The sequence below is a fragment of the Podarcis cretensis genome (assembly GCF_951804945.1).
Source record: "Podarcis cretensis genome assembly, chromosome: 7".
Lineage (NCBI taxonomy): Eukaryota > Metazoa > Chordata > Lepidosauria > Squamata > Lacertidae > Podarcis > Podarcis cretensis.
Genome location: NC_137176.1, coordinates 35306334 through 35321877, shown reverse-complemented (window position 1 = coordinate 35321877; position 15544 = coordinate 35306334). Strand labels below are relative to the sequence as shown.

At 42.1% G+C, this 15544-nt stretch overlaps 1 protein-coding gene across 1 annotated transcript in view; it reads left to right on the top strand.

The window, feature by feature from the left end:
- CTDP1 (CTD phosphatase subunit 1) overlaps positions 1–2646 on the top strand; it is a 47209-nt gene extending 44563 nt beyond the window's left edge. The window contains exon 13 of the mRNA XM_079983764.1: positions 1657–2646. Coding sequence (XP_079839890.1) covers positions 1657–1798 — 142 coding nt within the window. The 3' untranslated portion in view covers positions 1799–2646. The remainder of the gene's footprint in view (positions 1–1656) is intronic.
- The last annotated feature ends 12898 nt before the right edge of the window (positions 2647–15544 follow it).

Genomic DNA, 15544 nt, shown 5'->3' with positions numbered 1-15544 from the left:
AAAGTGTGTCATGAGCTTTACCCTTTGCAAAATGCCAGACATGGGAACAAATACGCATTTATCTTGGCTATCAGCTTAATGGTAATGAATAGTACTTGCACAAACCTTCCATGTTTTATTTTGTCTTTTATGTTGGCAAGACAGTACAGTAGAGACTTTTTGGACTACATTTCGGAACATTATGTAGTGCCACTTGTAACTTGGCATCTCTGTGGCTCATTAATTAGCAGTGATTACAGTTCCAGCAAGAACAGTTCACACTCTCGTAGCAAAGTTGGTGAAACTGGTTTTCTATACCAATATGATTCAAATAAATGAAATTTTATTCCTAACTAGGGGAGTGGAAAGGCTTTCAGGAACTTGCAGGTCCTAATTCTGTTTATTGCAGTAACCTAAAATGGAAATATTGATGCATCTCAAGGGAGCATTAGGGTTTCAGGACTATTTATTCAAGAGTCCATTATGCAAGGAAATTAATTTTCTATAGGGAGTGTACTTCCATGCCCTAAGGTTACCAGATGTCCCCGTTTCCTGGGGACAGTCCCCGGATTTACAAATCAGTCCCCATACAAAATCCTATCATTCCTACTGAAGTTGAAAAGTGTCCCCAGATTCATTGAAAAAATTCTGGTAACCTTACCCTACAGTATTAAAACAATGCACCACAGGCTCCTTAGACATTGGAGAGTAACATGCATATTTATTAGAGCACCAGTGTTGGGAGATGCTGCAGAGAGGAGGTGGAAGTGTAACAGGGTGAGGTTTTCTTGATTGCTATGATTTTGGCACTATCCTTGTTGCATCCATATCATCTCTTATGATAGGTATTTTGTGTTTGACATTACTTGGCTCTGCTTCTAGGGATAATTGAATGCAGAAAAATTCAAAATATACCAAAAAGAACAACAAAATAACAAGGTCAATTCTCTCTAAACCTGAGCATATTAATTGTCCAGTATAGGGCAAGGTCAGACAGTAAATGCTTTGCTACAAAATTTGTAGAAAGTGATCTCCCTGAAACTAGAATTTATCATAGCCTGTAATGGGGAGGTGGGGGGGTCATTTTCAGTTTCGGAACTTTTAAGTGCATCATCATACTGCAAGTAATGCCTTTCTTTTGAATACAGTCCTATTACACTTTCCTTGGGCTTCCAGACCTAAAAGAAATCACATTTTGGCTTCTGCCATTCACCAGTGGACTAAGGCTGCTGGGTTGTTTGTGTAAATGACACTGCTGAGATTGTGTAAATTCAAGATTCGATCCCTGTATTTGCTTGCTTTCTTCCACTTTTATTTCATGTCTCTTATATTGTGAGGGACTGTCGTCTCAATCTCTATACAGCACTTAGAAAATGTTATGTGCTTAGAGATTGACCTTTCTTCTCAGTGTAAAAGCTTTGAAATATTTGGGGGAGGGATTCTGCTGCTTGCCATCTTCCATTTGAAGACTACACTATTAGGCAGTTAAAGACACGGCTTTTTAAAGCCAAAACTCACAGAAACTTGTTTCTGGTACCTCTCAGGTGGGCACCATTGCCATTCTAAGAGAACGAGGGAGGTGTTCATGGTGAGTTCCGGCACCTCTTTTTCTAGAAAAATAGCACTGCGTAAGGATATTGTTTTAATCATGTCCATTTTCTGTGTCCAAATTTGTAGGGGTCATAAGCGAAAGCTGGATGAAGATGATGGTGCCAGTGAATCTAGTAAAGGGTCTAGCAATGACGACGAGGAGGGCAGCAGCTCAGAAGCTGATGAGATGGCGGCAGCACTGGAAGCCGAACTGAATGACTTTATGTAACCTCCATATGGGAGGGGACTTGTAATTATGTGTCAGAATTCCAATGGTGGGCATTTCCTGTTTTCCTCTCCGAAATATGGTGTATATTTTGCAAAGCAACAAGGAGGTGATAATGCATTATTTTACAAAACCTGAAATAAGATGTTTTTAGGGTGTTTTACTAAAGGAATATATACTTTTTTAAAGGAAAAGTATTAAAGGGGGACTTGGTGTGATGCCAAAGACATGTTGTGAGAGCTCTGCAGAACCTTATTATATGAGACGTTAGTACAAAGATTTGCATCTGAACATTAAAAAAAATTATTGCCATGACGGCTTTGGGTACCAAGCTTCAGAAAGAATACCTAAGGAATATATTGCATGGATGAAGCAAAAGATCTTGATCGGGATATGTTTTCTTCACAGTGAATTCTTATCAAATAGAAAGATTTTTAAAAATAAAAATAAAGAACAATTTATATTTGTATAGGAACTGAGAATGCTATATGCAAGCTTTGTGAACGCTGCACTCAACCTACCTGCCACTTGCTTCTAAGAGAATATATGATGGTTGATTCCCATGTTTTTAAGTTACTTTGTGGACTAGTATCCTTTAGAGAGAGACCATTTAGATTTTTAACTTCTCTGTAATTGCAGTTCTAGCACAGGCTATTCTGTGTAGTATTGTACTGCCATAAAACATATTCATGCATTTTGTGTTGTGTTTGGAAGGAATTGCTGCTAGCGAATTCCTGATAGCATTTTATTTCTTTCAGAGGACAGATGTAAAGTTTTTTGTACATTCTATTTCATATTTGATCTACAAAACAGATTCTTTTCATTTAATAATAAAAAAATACATTTTGTAAGCTCTGTTCTCATTTCATGATTTGTTGTGCTGATGTTTCTATTTTGGTTGCTTCCATGCAATAAGATGCACCTTTTCCAAAATTACACTTATATGAAAATAATTAGCAACATATTTTGGAATAAGATCAAAATGCCTTTGATGGAAATCCTCTCATTCCATGCTGTCCCCTCCTGTTGAGCTTGCTAATTGAATTGACAGGAAATACTTGTAAAGCAGTTTGATCACAGGATTGTGTTTGAGCAGATGATGTTTTATGTGTTTAGTCATATTGTTCAAGCCACATTTTGATGGGTTGGAGTCTCTTTTATTGTGTGTGTAGGTCAAGGGATGAGTCACCTGTAGTTTGTCAGTGAAAAATGTGGTTGGGATCCAAATTTTTCCTTGCCTTTTGTGCAAGATGTTTGCAGTAGCTCAATGGAATTTCTTGCTTTGAGCCGCTGGTTCCCATGCTGTGACAAACTCTATCTTTGTACGTTCTTCTTCTTTTTCAAAAGCATCTCACCATGTGTCAAGATGGGATAACAAAGCATTGTGCATATCACTATTACGTAGCTCAGCTTGCCCTAGCTGAGGCAAATGAGAGTTGTAATCTAAAACATCTGTATGGCACCAGATTGGCGATGGCTGGACTTGCTCCTTACCTCTACTCTCCAGCAAGGATGAAGCTTCAATAAATGTGTTTGTATTTTCTCACATTTTTCCTTGTTCCTTTCCCCATCCTAATTCGAATCAAGGTTTCCATGGTAAAAATCAGTCTGAAGTACTATGTACATAGATAAATGTATCTATGTATAAATCATAAGAATGTTGCTTTATTCGTATGAAGAATAATTTAGTTCTCTAATGAAGTCTTTTTTGGGCTGAATATACAGCTCAACTGTGCTGACAGAGAACATTTTGAATTAAGTGCTGTAGCTTTTAAAGTGAAGCAGTTGCACTGATCAATACTCCAGTCTCTCTTGGTTCTATGGTGGTTCTATAACAATTTGCTTTATTCTGGGTTAAAACCCACTAAGAAAACTCAACAGTTGTTTGATGATGATGATGATGATGATGATGATGATGATGATTGCACATAGGGTACAAAAATCTCCATTACAGGTTACAAGCCCGGCTTTTTGCCTGCAGCAAAATAAGCTATAAGGACAAAGGGAGGTGGAAGTACAAAGATAGACCCTTCAAAAGTTCATAAGGAACCCTAAGGAAATATATTTACCAGGACTAAGGAGGTACAGGTGACAGGGGCAGTGCTTGTTCTGCAGTTGAGAACTATGCTTTATACAGATTCCAATAAACTTCTAAACCTAATACATTCTGCCAACTATGGGGGTTTTTTGTGACAGGGTTAAGAATTTTGAAAAAGAAAAGAGAAATGCAGACAAGTACCTGGGAGAACCTGCATGCCTCATTATCCCCTCCCAGGTTGACCCACAACTCACTTGCCATAGACATTTTAGGCCTCTCTCCAGACCAAGGTCAAGAAAATAGTGCCTCCGCATCAAGGGCCACATGCAGACTTATACTTGTTTGCCTCCCCATATAGCAAGATAGTACAAAGGGGATGTAAAGAGTTAGGAATAGGTAGGTATGCTACATCCATGGGTAAGTGCACCACCTAATCATTCTTACTTTTTGCTGCAGGGAAGATGTGATGGCTTCCAGGGCTTGGATCGCAGCTACCAAATGTAACAAGTGGTAGGGGATGATCTGAGGGGAATCCAGTGATCTAGTTATTCTCCCAGTTATGCTGGCAACATCGCCCCCTCTCATCCATAGATGGAGTTAATGTACCACAGTTTTTAGTGGGAGCAGGTAGCACTGTGGTCTAAACCACTGAGCCTCTTGGGCTTGCTGATCAGAAGGTTGGCAGTTTGAGTCTGCACAACAGGGACTCCTGTTTCTCTGTCCCAGCTTCTGCCAACCTAGCAATTTGAAAGCATACCAGCGTGAGTAGATAAATTGGTACCACTGTGGCAAGAAGATAAATGGCATTTCCGTGCGCCCTGGCACTTGTCATGGTGTCCCGTTGCACCATAAACTGTTTAGTCATACTGGCTACATAACCTGGAAAGCTGTCTGCAGACAAACACCAGCTTCCTCAGCCTGAAAGTGAGATGAGCACCGCACCCCATAGTCAAGTTTGACCAGACTTAACCATCCAGGGGTCCTTTACCTTTTTTACTGAAAGGAGGTGTGTAGGAATTTCCTTCGAAAAGAAATAGATTGTTTGGCCTCTACACACAAAGTTCATTCTGCAGGCTTGCTTTTTCTTGCCTGTTGCAACTTCTTGTTAGTGACTAATTGATCTATTGGGCTATTTTTTTCTCTCTTTAAAACTGAGGCAATCTTGTATTTCTCTGCTATTATACATTGTCAGTTGTAGATACAATTACTGTTGTGCTGCTCAACCATTTCCATGCCCTTTCTACTGCTATCAGTTAAGATCTAGAGAAACTTGATTCCTTCAGGAGAGCAGATAGATAGCACTTCATAGGTAATCTTTACCAGTTCCTGAGAATCGTAAATGGAAAGAGTGCTGCTGAAATTGAGTCCTGCTTCCCAGCTTCCCAGAGGTGTCGTGACTGGCCACTGTGAGGAAAGGAGAGTGGATTAGATTGGCAATTGGCCTTTGTCTTGATCCAGAAGAGTTCTTTTTACATTCTACAAACTTCACAGATAACTTACTTTCTCAGGAACATCAAACAAAATATATTACTAAGAAAAGAGCTAGTTGCGAAAATAAAATTCAAGGGCTGAAAAATTTGGGCCAATGGTAAAAGTGTGGTGAGCTGGCAATTTGTTCCCTTACAACTCTCACATTGTTCCAAAGCGTCCATCCCCCAGTGCTTGAGGGTAGATTTGGGCAGGGCAGGGACTATGGAGGAAGAGGGAATGGACAAAAACAGACTTCCCATTCCACTGATGGAAACCTTCACTGGATCAAAGAAGTGCCTTCCATCAGAGGAGAGACACCATTTGATACAACCCATTGTCTCCATTTCAGGTGGCTACATATTTGGCTGATATTCCTTAAACTGTGAACTACCAAAGAAATAGTTTCGTTTTATCATTTAATTATCTCAAGTCTGTCACGGTTAGAAACATTTGTTTTTAGAAGAAATATTTCTGCAATTTAGGAACGTGCTGTTTATTCATCACCAATGCTGTTTTGATAAAACAGAGATCTTTTGTATCTGGGGCATCTATTGTGATACCAGGAAAAGGAAACGATGAAAGGCAGAGCAATGCAGCCAGTAACCCTTTTCTTGCAGACTTGTACAGGTATCTTCCTTCCATTGTGGATTTCCTAACATCCAGGCCAAAACCGGAAGTCTAGTTCAGTTACCTTAACTCCAGCTACCTCCTTCATTGAGAGCCAGTGTGATGTAGTGGTTGAGAGCGGTAGTCTCGTAATCTGGGGAACCGGGTTCGTGTCTCCGCTCCTCCACATGCAGCTGCTGGGTGACCTTGGGCCAGTCACACTTCTTTGAAGTCTCTCAGCCTCACTCACCTCACAGTGTGTTTGTTGTGGGGGAGGAAGGGAAAGGAGAATGTGAGCCGCTTTGAGACTCCTGAAGGGGAGTGAAAGGCGGGATATCAAATCCAAACTCTTCTTCTCTTCTTCTTCATTGCCACAGGATTTTTTTTCATGTGTGTGTGTGCCTTGTCACAGGCACCTGGCTGGATAGGACCCAAGGCATCAACAAAGGCTGCACTGCCCTCCCCATTTTGCTTATGGCCTTTTAAAGAATTTGTTCTGCTTTCTTTTGTTTGCAACCTGAGTGCAATTTCTCAGAACCCCCTGCCCTCTACCTTAGAACCAAGCATCCTGTTCTCTTTTTTGGCTCAGTGTTTGCCCAATCTGTGTTCCTGCACTTGAATGCACATTTCCAATTAAGAAGACAGAGGAGGAGGAGACTTTGACCCAGGTGGAGACTTTATTCCCTGCAAACATTTCTCCTCTGTTTGTCTGACCAGTTTATCTTGCTGTCATTGAAGAATTGACTTGAGCAATGAGCCTGTATGCAGATGCTTATTTCTGTGGAGCGAGAGTCATGACCTCCCTCCTTAACTGAGGCTGGCAATTTTACTCTTAAAGGAATCTTAAGAAAAAAGAAAAAAGAAAGATACTGCTTACAGAGTCCTTAAACTGTTAGCTTGTTGTTGTTTTTCTGGAGAAGCATCTTTTTGTGCATATTTGTGGTTGTTTGGGGCTTAGACGAAAGACATGTTAGGGGTGTATAAAATTATGCATGCATAGTGAGAAATTTTTGGGTGTGTCTCATAATACTAGAACCTACAGCCACCCAATGCAGCTAAATGCTGAAAGGTTCACAACAGACCAAATAAAATCATTCACTCACACAGTGCATAGTTCAAGGAGGAGGACTCCTAAATGTAAGAATGTTAAAAGACATAAGTGTTAGGCTAGGCTTCTGCATTGTGTGAAACAGGGCTGGCCCAAGACATTTTGGCACCTGAGACAAACCACCAAAATTGCAGTTCCCCGCCCCCAGCCAGATCTGCTGCCCCTGTGGATTCTGCCACCTGAGGCAGTCACCTCACCTTGCCTCATAGATGATGCCAGCAAAAGACCGAGCGATCTTTATTAGCAGTAAGGTAAAGGTAAAGGTACCCCTGCCCGTACGGGCCAGTCTTGACAGACTCTGGGGTTGTGCGCCCATCTCACTTAAGAGGCCAGGGGCCAGCGCTGTCCGGAGACACTTCCGGGTCACGTGGCCAGCGTGACATCGCTGCTCTGGCCAGAGCCAGAGCCAGAGCCGCACACGGAAACGCCGTTTACCTTCCCGCTGGTAAGCGGTCCCTATTTATCTACTTGCACCCGGAGGTGCTTTCGAACTGCTAGGTTGGCAGGCACTGGGACCGAGCAGCGGGAGCGCACCCCGCCGCAGGGATTCGAACCGCCGACCTTTCGATCGGCAAGCCCTAGGCGCTGAGGCTTTAACCCACAGCGCCACCTGCGTCCCTTTATTAGCAGTAACATCAGTATTAAATACTTTTGAGTTCAGATTGACCGTAAAAGAAATAAAACTTCCTACCAGTACGCAAACACTAAATGCACCACTCAAGCATCTTTATCAACGTCGAGACTCACGTTTTAACTGAGTGGCTGCAGTTTGGAAGCCTGTGTTCTTGTGTAAACTGAACCTTGCTCTCTCCCAACTTCACCACAGCAAGGCACTGCAAGGCTTGCTTTGTGCTGGGCGTCAAATAGCAAAGTAGTAGGAAAACCTTCAGCTTGTTTGTTTAATCTCCCATTCCTGTCCTTGCAGTTGGGTGCACATTGCCTCGGATCACAAGGGAACTCCACTGTGCCATCTCTTTCTGCAGAAACTTTCTGCTAGCTCGACAGTATAAGGTCGTTCAACTAACATCCTCCTTGGCTGTGACTTGAGTTGCTGTCCTAGAAAACAGTGGTGGGTTGGACTAGGTAGGCTGCAGCCAGAGCCAGAGCTGCCAAAAATGTGTCTCTTGTGTGTTTTTACAGATGAAACCACCTACCTCAGCAAAGGAACATTTTTATTCACCCTGTTGTAGCTAAGTTGTTCTTTCAGGCTGAAAAATTGTACTGTGCAGTTCTCTCCCCACCCCACCCCCCCATTTTTTTATTTTTTAAAAATAGGAACTCTACAACAGATTTTCCACATGGACATATGAATAAAGGTTCATGAAGTGTATACCAGAATGAATTTCAAAGTAGCTCCTGTGTTAGATAGATAATTTATTACGGTCAGAGACCAGCTCATAAAACATTTGGGGGTACAATCCCAGAAGGAAAACAAACATTTAAAAAATGTACAACAATAAATTTAAAAGTTTATAAATGCAGTAAGCATATAGACGCTTAAAACTTTAAGATAAGCTACTGCAGAGAGATGACCCAAAGTCACCCATGGAACCGAGTTTGAGGATTTTCTTAACAAACTAGTTTGAGTTGGGGGGTGGTTTGCGCCTACAAATCTGTATACAGAATCTGGCGACCGTCCAGGTCTTCTTATGATCTTTGCCTAACAGGAAAAGGTCGAATTTTTGCTTTTTCGGCAGGTCAGCAAGCCTCACCAGCAGGAGATCAATGGTCTCACTACATGCTTCTTCATAAAAGGGCCATCTAAAGAACAAGTGCTCTGGGCTTCCTATATCTCCCAAGGGGCAGGCGCAAAGTCTCTGAGCATATGGGACTTTTTTAAAGGATCCTTCCAGGACCAGCGAGTGCATAGCTGAACTTCTGGCGAGTGTAAAAGCTCTTCTTCCATTTTTGGGTACGAGAAAGAAGAGATACAGTGGTGCCCCGCAAGACGAATGCCTCGCAAGACGGAAAACTCGCTAGACGAAAGAGTTTTCTGTTTTTTGAGTCGTTCCGCAAGACAAATTTCCCTATGGGCTTGCTTCGCAAATGTCTTGCAAGTTCTTGCGAGTTTGTTTCCTTTTTCTTAAAGCCGCTAAGCCGTTAATAGCCGCTAAGCCGCTAAGCCGTTAATAGCCGCTAAGCCGCTAATAGCCACTAAGCCGCTAATAGCCGTGCTTCGCAAGACGAAAAAACCGCAAGACGAAGAGACTTGCGGAACGGATTAATTTCGTCTTGCGAGGCACCACTGTATGCTGCCGGTGTGGCTATATATCTCTTGATTTCTTCAATTTTATAGTCGGGGCATCTTGAGCAGTCCTGTTGTCTCTCGGTGTCTATGATTCTTTGTCTGACCGTAGCTTTTGCCTGGTCCAACCCCAGACTTAGAAGGGCTTGAGGGGCAACACCCAGTTTCTGAAGGGTGTTCAGGACTGCTGTCTGCCAGCCTGACTGGAACTGGTTGCAGAGGATCAGTGGGGCTATTCCTTGGGGGAGCAGATTCAATGTCAGCCATTTGTAGACTGATGTTAGGCAGATATAAGCCTCCACTCTCACCATCCCCTTTTCTAGTCTAACCCATGCATTTGAAATGCATCTGGGGACTTGTAGGAGAGCTCTAAGGAGTTTGGATTGAACTCTCTCACAGGGGGAGAAAGCAGAGAAAGGATCCATAAAGGAGCTGTGCCAACGTTTTGGCCTTGTATCTTTTTAGGGCTTCAGAGACGAAAAAGCCCCCTTGTGCTCTAAAAAATTTAAGAATACAGTAGCTCCTGTGATTTGTGTTCACATTTGTACTTACAAATACTTAAACTGTAGTTGCTTTCGCCCTAAGTTTGAGAACATAAGAAAAGCCCTGCTAGATCAGGCCAAAGGCCTGTCTATAGTCCAGCATTGTGCTCTCACAGTAGCCAATCAGATGCTTGCGGGAAGCCTTCAAGGAGAACCTTAGCACAACAATGTTCTCCTTACCTGTGATTCCCAGTGACAGGGATTCAGAGTCATATTGCCTCCCACTGTGAATGTAGAACATAGCCTTATCCTCCATAAATTTCTCTAATTCTCATTAGGATACATCCAGGTTGATGGCCAATAGCACCTCTTGCAGGAGCGAGGTCCATAGTTTTAACTAGGTGCAGTCTGAAGAAGTGCTTTATTTTGTCTGTCCAGAATCTTCCATCATTCACCTCCATTGGAAATCCCTATATTCCAGTACCATGGTACCTTGGGTTACATACGCTTCAGGTTACATACGCTTCAGGTTACAGACTCCGCTAACCCAGAAAAAGTGCTTTAGGTTAAGAACTTTGCTTCAGGATGAGAACAGAAATTCTCCGGCGGCACGGCAGCAGCAGGAGGCCCCATTAGCTAAAGTGGTGCTTCAGGATAAGAACAGTTTCAGGTTAAGTACGGACCTCTGGAACGAATTAAGTACTTAACCCGAGGTACCACTGTATTATCAGGGGGAGGGACTCTGTATCCATTGCTCTACACTATGCATAATTTTATACTCCGCAGTCATGCCCCTTACCAACTTACCTTTCCTCTAAATGTTCAAAAGGCCCAAGTGCTGCAATCTTTCATCACTGGGGAATTGCTCCAACCCCTAGTAAATGTATATAAAACTGCAGCCAGTATCTGCCTCAAAAGCAAGCATGTTGGCTAAAGCTAGAGTATAAAATGTCCTGGACATTCTCTCTTTTTTTGGCCAGGGATCCATCAATATATAAATTGGGTTTAAAAGAATAAAATAGTTGGCCTGGATACCAAAAAAGAAATGTCAATTATCTTGTTGTCTTCCTTGACATTTTTCCCCCATCAATGCTAATTACCAAAATAACTGAATGGCTTCCAAAATCCTGTATAGAAAAGATGGTACCTACTAAGAGCACTGTTGTTATTGCAAGTCTGCCAATATCACTGTCTCCTGAGTAGCAATTTAAGTCACCTTCTGCATCTTTATGAGGAAACAAGATACAGTTTTGGTACCATTTGGCACAAACATTTGTTTCACCAGTAACACGGTAACATTTCCTTCTTTCTTAAGTTTCCTCTCGTTTCCCTGAAGTAAGGAGCTGTGGGGAAGGAGAAGAGAGACAAAGCGTAAGAGCCACACGCATGATTGCGTTTAAACAGGCTGCAATGTTGCTCCTTTCAGCATCCATAAATTTGGTGTTTATGAGCGCAGCAACATTGGCTGACTATCTGCTGACAATGTAACTGCCGAGCCTGACCCCTCAGTGACTTCAGATGATGAATGGCTTGAAGAGAGCAGATGGCCCACAGCCACCAACCTCAAAGCAGATGCTGGCCATCAGTTTCTGTAGCAGACTGTTCCCCCCACCCCCAATGCCCAGCACCAGTTGGAACAAAGAGAACCCAAGAGAACCCAGGGGGAAGAGCTGTGGCTCCGTGATATAACATCTGCTTTGCATGCAGAAGTTATCAGGTTCAATCCCTGGCATCTCCCAGGTAGGGCTGGCAGAGAACCCAAGAGAGCCATTGCCCAACAGCGTATAAGGTATTAATCTAGATGGACCAATGGCCTGATTCAGTATAAGGCAGCTTCCTGTGTTCCTAGGCTTTTTGCGCCTATTTACACCACTTCAACAGAAATGAGTTTCTCCCAAGAATCCTGGGAAATCTACCATTCCCAGCACGCTTCACAAACCACAGTTCCAGGGATTCCTTAGGGGAAGCCATATGCTTCAAATGTGTGGTGTGGATGTGACCCAAGTCACCATGACAACAGCCATAAAACCAAAAAGAGGAAACCTTTGCTATAAGGGGTCCCTGTGGTCTAAGCTACCAAATGTTTATTGGCAGCAAATCAGCATCTGCAGCAAAGGGGAATACAGGTTTAAAATGTGGGGGTTGGGGAGGTCCCCCACAGGTTTAAAATGTGGGGTTTGGGGAGGTCTGGGCGTATTGGGTTGTTGTTTTTATTTTGATTATATATTTTGTGGTTTTATATTCTGATTTTGTTCTGTGAACTGCCCTGGTTATAAATGAAATTTATAATTCAATAAATTCAATAAATGAAAAAAATACTGACAGGTGAGGAAGAAGGCAAAATGTTCACCGTTCCTTCATTTTCATCACCTCTCCTCTTGTTTTTTTTAGGGGCAGAACAGCACTGAACTGATTATTCATTCGTTCTTTGCATTTACATGCTGCCTTTCTGTAAAGGCACCCAAACCAGTCAGGTTTTAAAGGACTAAAACAAATTACATAACATGTGAAGATGGTGAGGGTAGGAGCAGGCCCTGATTTCATCTGTGCCTGGCTTCCTCAGCCTCCTCACAGGGCAGGTGATGTTTGGGATTAGGCGGAGGGTGGGTCTTCCTCAGCATCAGACCTGCAAGAGCTCCAACCAAGCAGCCCTCAGCTGCACCTCCAGCTGCCTTCTCCCCCACTCCCCTCCATCTCAGACAAACTATTTTCTTATAGTTGTGTGTGCTAAGTTTCATATTCTGTTTGTGTGACTCTGCAAAGTGTATCCTCCCCATTAGGCATACTGGTGTCTTGGCCATTATGTAGACTTCAGCTGTATTCATGCTTTAAATATTTATATTAAAGAAATAAAAACTTCCAGCTACATCATCAGTAGCTGAAGGAGAGTGAATTCAGGAAAGCAAGAAAAAGGCAAGTACAGCCTTTTCTTTTTCCTACGTTTGCAGTTATGGTTTGTAGTAAAAGATAAGCAGGAGAGTGCCCATGATTTGAACAGTCAAGCAAAACAAAAAAAACCAAAAAAAGATGGAAAACGTGGACGGAAAGCCTGAATTTACAACTCTAGGAAGAATGAGACACGTCTCCTGCAGTGAGCTTTCAAAAACTGCAACTTGGAAAGATACTGAGAGATGAAATAGCTACCCTGTGGTGCAGAGCTAACAAAAATGCTTCATTGTTGCAGTCTGTCCTTCCTTCAAGTATTTGGTGACCCAAACTGCAGAGAAGTTAGGTAACCAGTTCATTTTGTTAGCCAAAAGAAGTTAATCACATCCTTTCCTAAGCATTATAATTTTGTTTATTTGCTTACTTTATTTATTAGTGATGTCAGACAATTCTGGTGAAAATGGAAACAAGAGTGGAAGTTGTCAATGTTCAGTTATTCATCTCGTGTCCAGAACAGAAATCAACCCAGTGAACACAGTTGGTATTCACTGTTGTTGTTGTTGTTGCTTTCAATCTACAAGCGATATGTAATTGATTACATGCCCTCTCATTTGCATTGTTTGTCTTTGGCGCTGAAATGACTGGAGTGGAATAATGTCATAATGGCATTGTAAGTTATGTACTTAATTGGGCAAGTTATGTAATTTTGCCACAGCAGACACTAAGATTAATAACATAGTTGTTAGCAGAAGACAAACTGCAGCAGAATGGAAATGATGTTGCATGTGACAAATGTGGCAAAAAAATGCCTTCCTATCTCTCTAATTTTTATCCTGCTTTTCCGACTACTATTGTCTCCCAAAGTTGCTCACAGCACTAGAGGTAATAAGAGACAGGCCTTGCCACTGGACTTACAAACGAAAAAGGCAAAATATACAAGGAAAGGTGAGAGATGGAAGGGGAAAGGCAAAGGAGGGGAATCGGTTCGTCAGTGCTAGAGTGAAGCGGTTGGACTGCAACCATCTTCTTGCCCTCTTCTTTCATTTATCTCTCATCCACTTTCTTCTGAAATCTGGTACGAGATAAAGGAACCATAGGAATTGGTAAGCAAGGGAAATAAGCAGGGAGATGCCGTAGAGTGTGAGAAAGGACTGGGGGACCATTGTTTCAAAGCGACACTCAGACTATACGTCTTGTGGAGTGATTCTGGACCAGTGACTATCCTCTAACCTACCTCACAGGGTCATCAGGTGGATAAAATCTGGAGGTGAACAGTATGTCTCCTTGAATTCCTTGGAGAAAAAAATGGGATATAAACAGTGAGACCATGTTCTGCATTATAGCTTGTGGGGAGACAAGCAACTTTCCCTTACCTCTCCACAAAGCCCCACAAATTGCAAAATATGAGGAGACCTTCAGCAGTCTGCCACATCTCCTAGATAACAATAAGCAGAATTAGGTTCTGCGTTCATGTTTCGTTCTGCATTAACATTGTGTTTTTTTCATTAGAATCTGTCTAAATATAGCTGTGCCTCCTTGAATAAAAAAAAAGCAGGATCGCGTTGCTATGCTTTGGTGGAGTTTATAAGCAGGTTTGGAAGGCAGGATACATAAAGAGTTAATTTACCTGGCAATCTCCTCTCATGTGTAATTATACCGTTTCTCATACTTCCACGAGCCTTCAGTACTTTTGAGGTCTTGACAGGCTCTCTTTTTTACAGCTGAAATCATTGTAGTGTTTTGCACAAAGACAAGATTTCTATAAGTACAGGATGAGGTCACGAAGTACTGAAGACTCTGGCTTCTTCTGAATTCAAGGCAGATGGCCTAGCTTCAGAAATAACAGTAGCAGAGCGTGGAACCTTAAAGTGACATTTTCATAAAAATACAACCCAAAGCTGACTCCCATTAAAGCAAACTCAAGGTTAATCCAAGTGGCAGTCAAGCACATGGTTTTGAATAAAGTTCTGTTGTCAGAGCCAAAGCAAAGAAAGCTGTAATCTGTATAGAATGCTTGTTCTTGCTAACAAGTAAATAGTCCAGTCTTTTTGTATCATAGACCAAGGGTTGCAGTATTTCAATTACACCAGTAAAGACGCTCACAGTGATGGGGCAGTTAAACAGATAATCCAGGGGTCACCAGCCTTTTTTGGCCAGTGGGAACATTTTGAATTTTGAGGAAGTGCTGTAGGCACCAGTCACAAAATGGCTGCCATAGGGAGAAGGCGTAACAAAAAATGAAAGAGACCTGGGGTTGTGCAATAGATAAACAAGTAGAAAACAAAACAAAACAAATGAAAGAGGTATCTATTGGTATGGACAAGTGAATAAGTGAGAAAGTGCATGCTCTGATTGATTGATTGATTGATTGATTGATTGATTGATTGATTTTTAATGAAGCAAAATTACAGAGTTTGAAGATGAAAGGAAAACAATGGGACAATGACCTGGGTAAGGGTAACTGCAAGATATAACTTTAACCTTAACCTGCATGAATGGGAGGCTGGGGGTGCATAGCCTCCAACATTTCTCCGATGAAAATAGGGACGTCCCATTCCATAACAATAATTTTACTATTTATACCTCACACATCTTACTGGGTTGCCCCAGCCACTCTGGGCAGCTTCCAACATGTATAAAACATTAAACATTTTAAAAAACTTCCCTATACAGTATTGCCTTCAGATGGGTCAGATAACTCCATACCCTCCAACATTTCTCCAGTGAAAATAGGGACATCCTAAGGAAAAGTGAGACATTCCAAGATCAAATCAGAAACCAGGACGGCTTCTCTAATTCAGGGACGTCCCTGGAAAATAGGGACACCTATAGGCTTGTTCATCCATACTGTCCCCAAGATCCTTACCAGCGCTCCTCCTTCCACATGTTTAGTGGGAAAACTAAGGGAATCTCC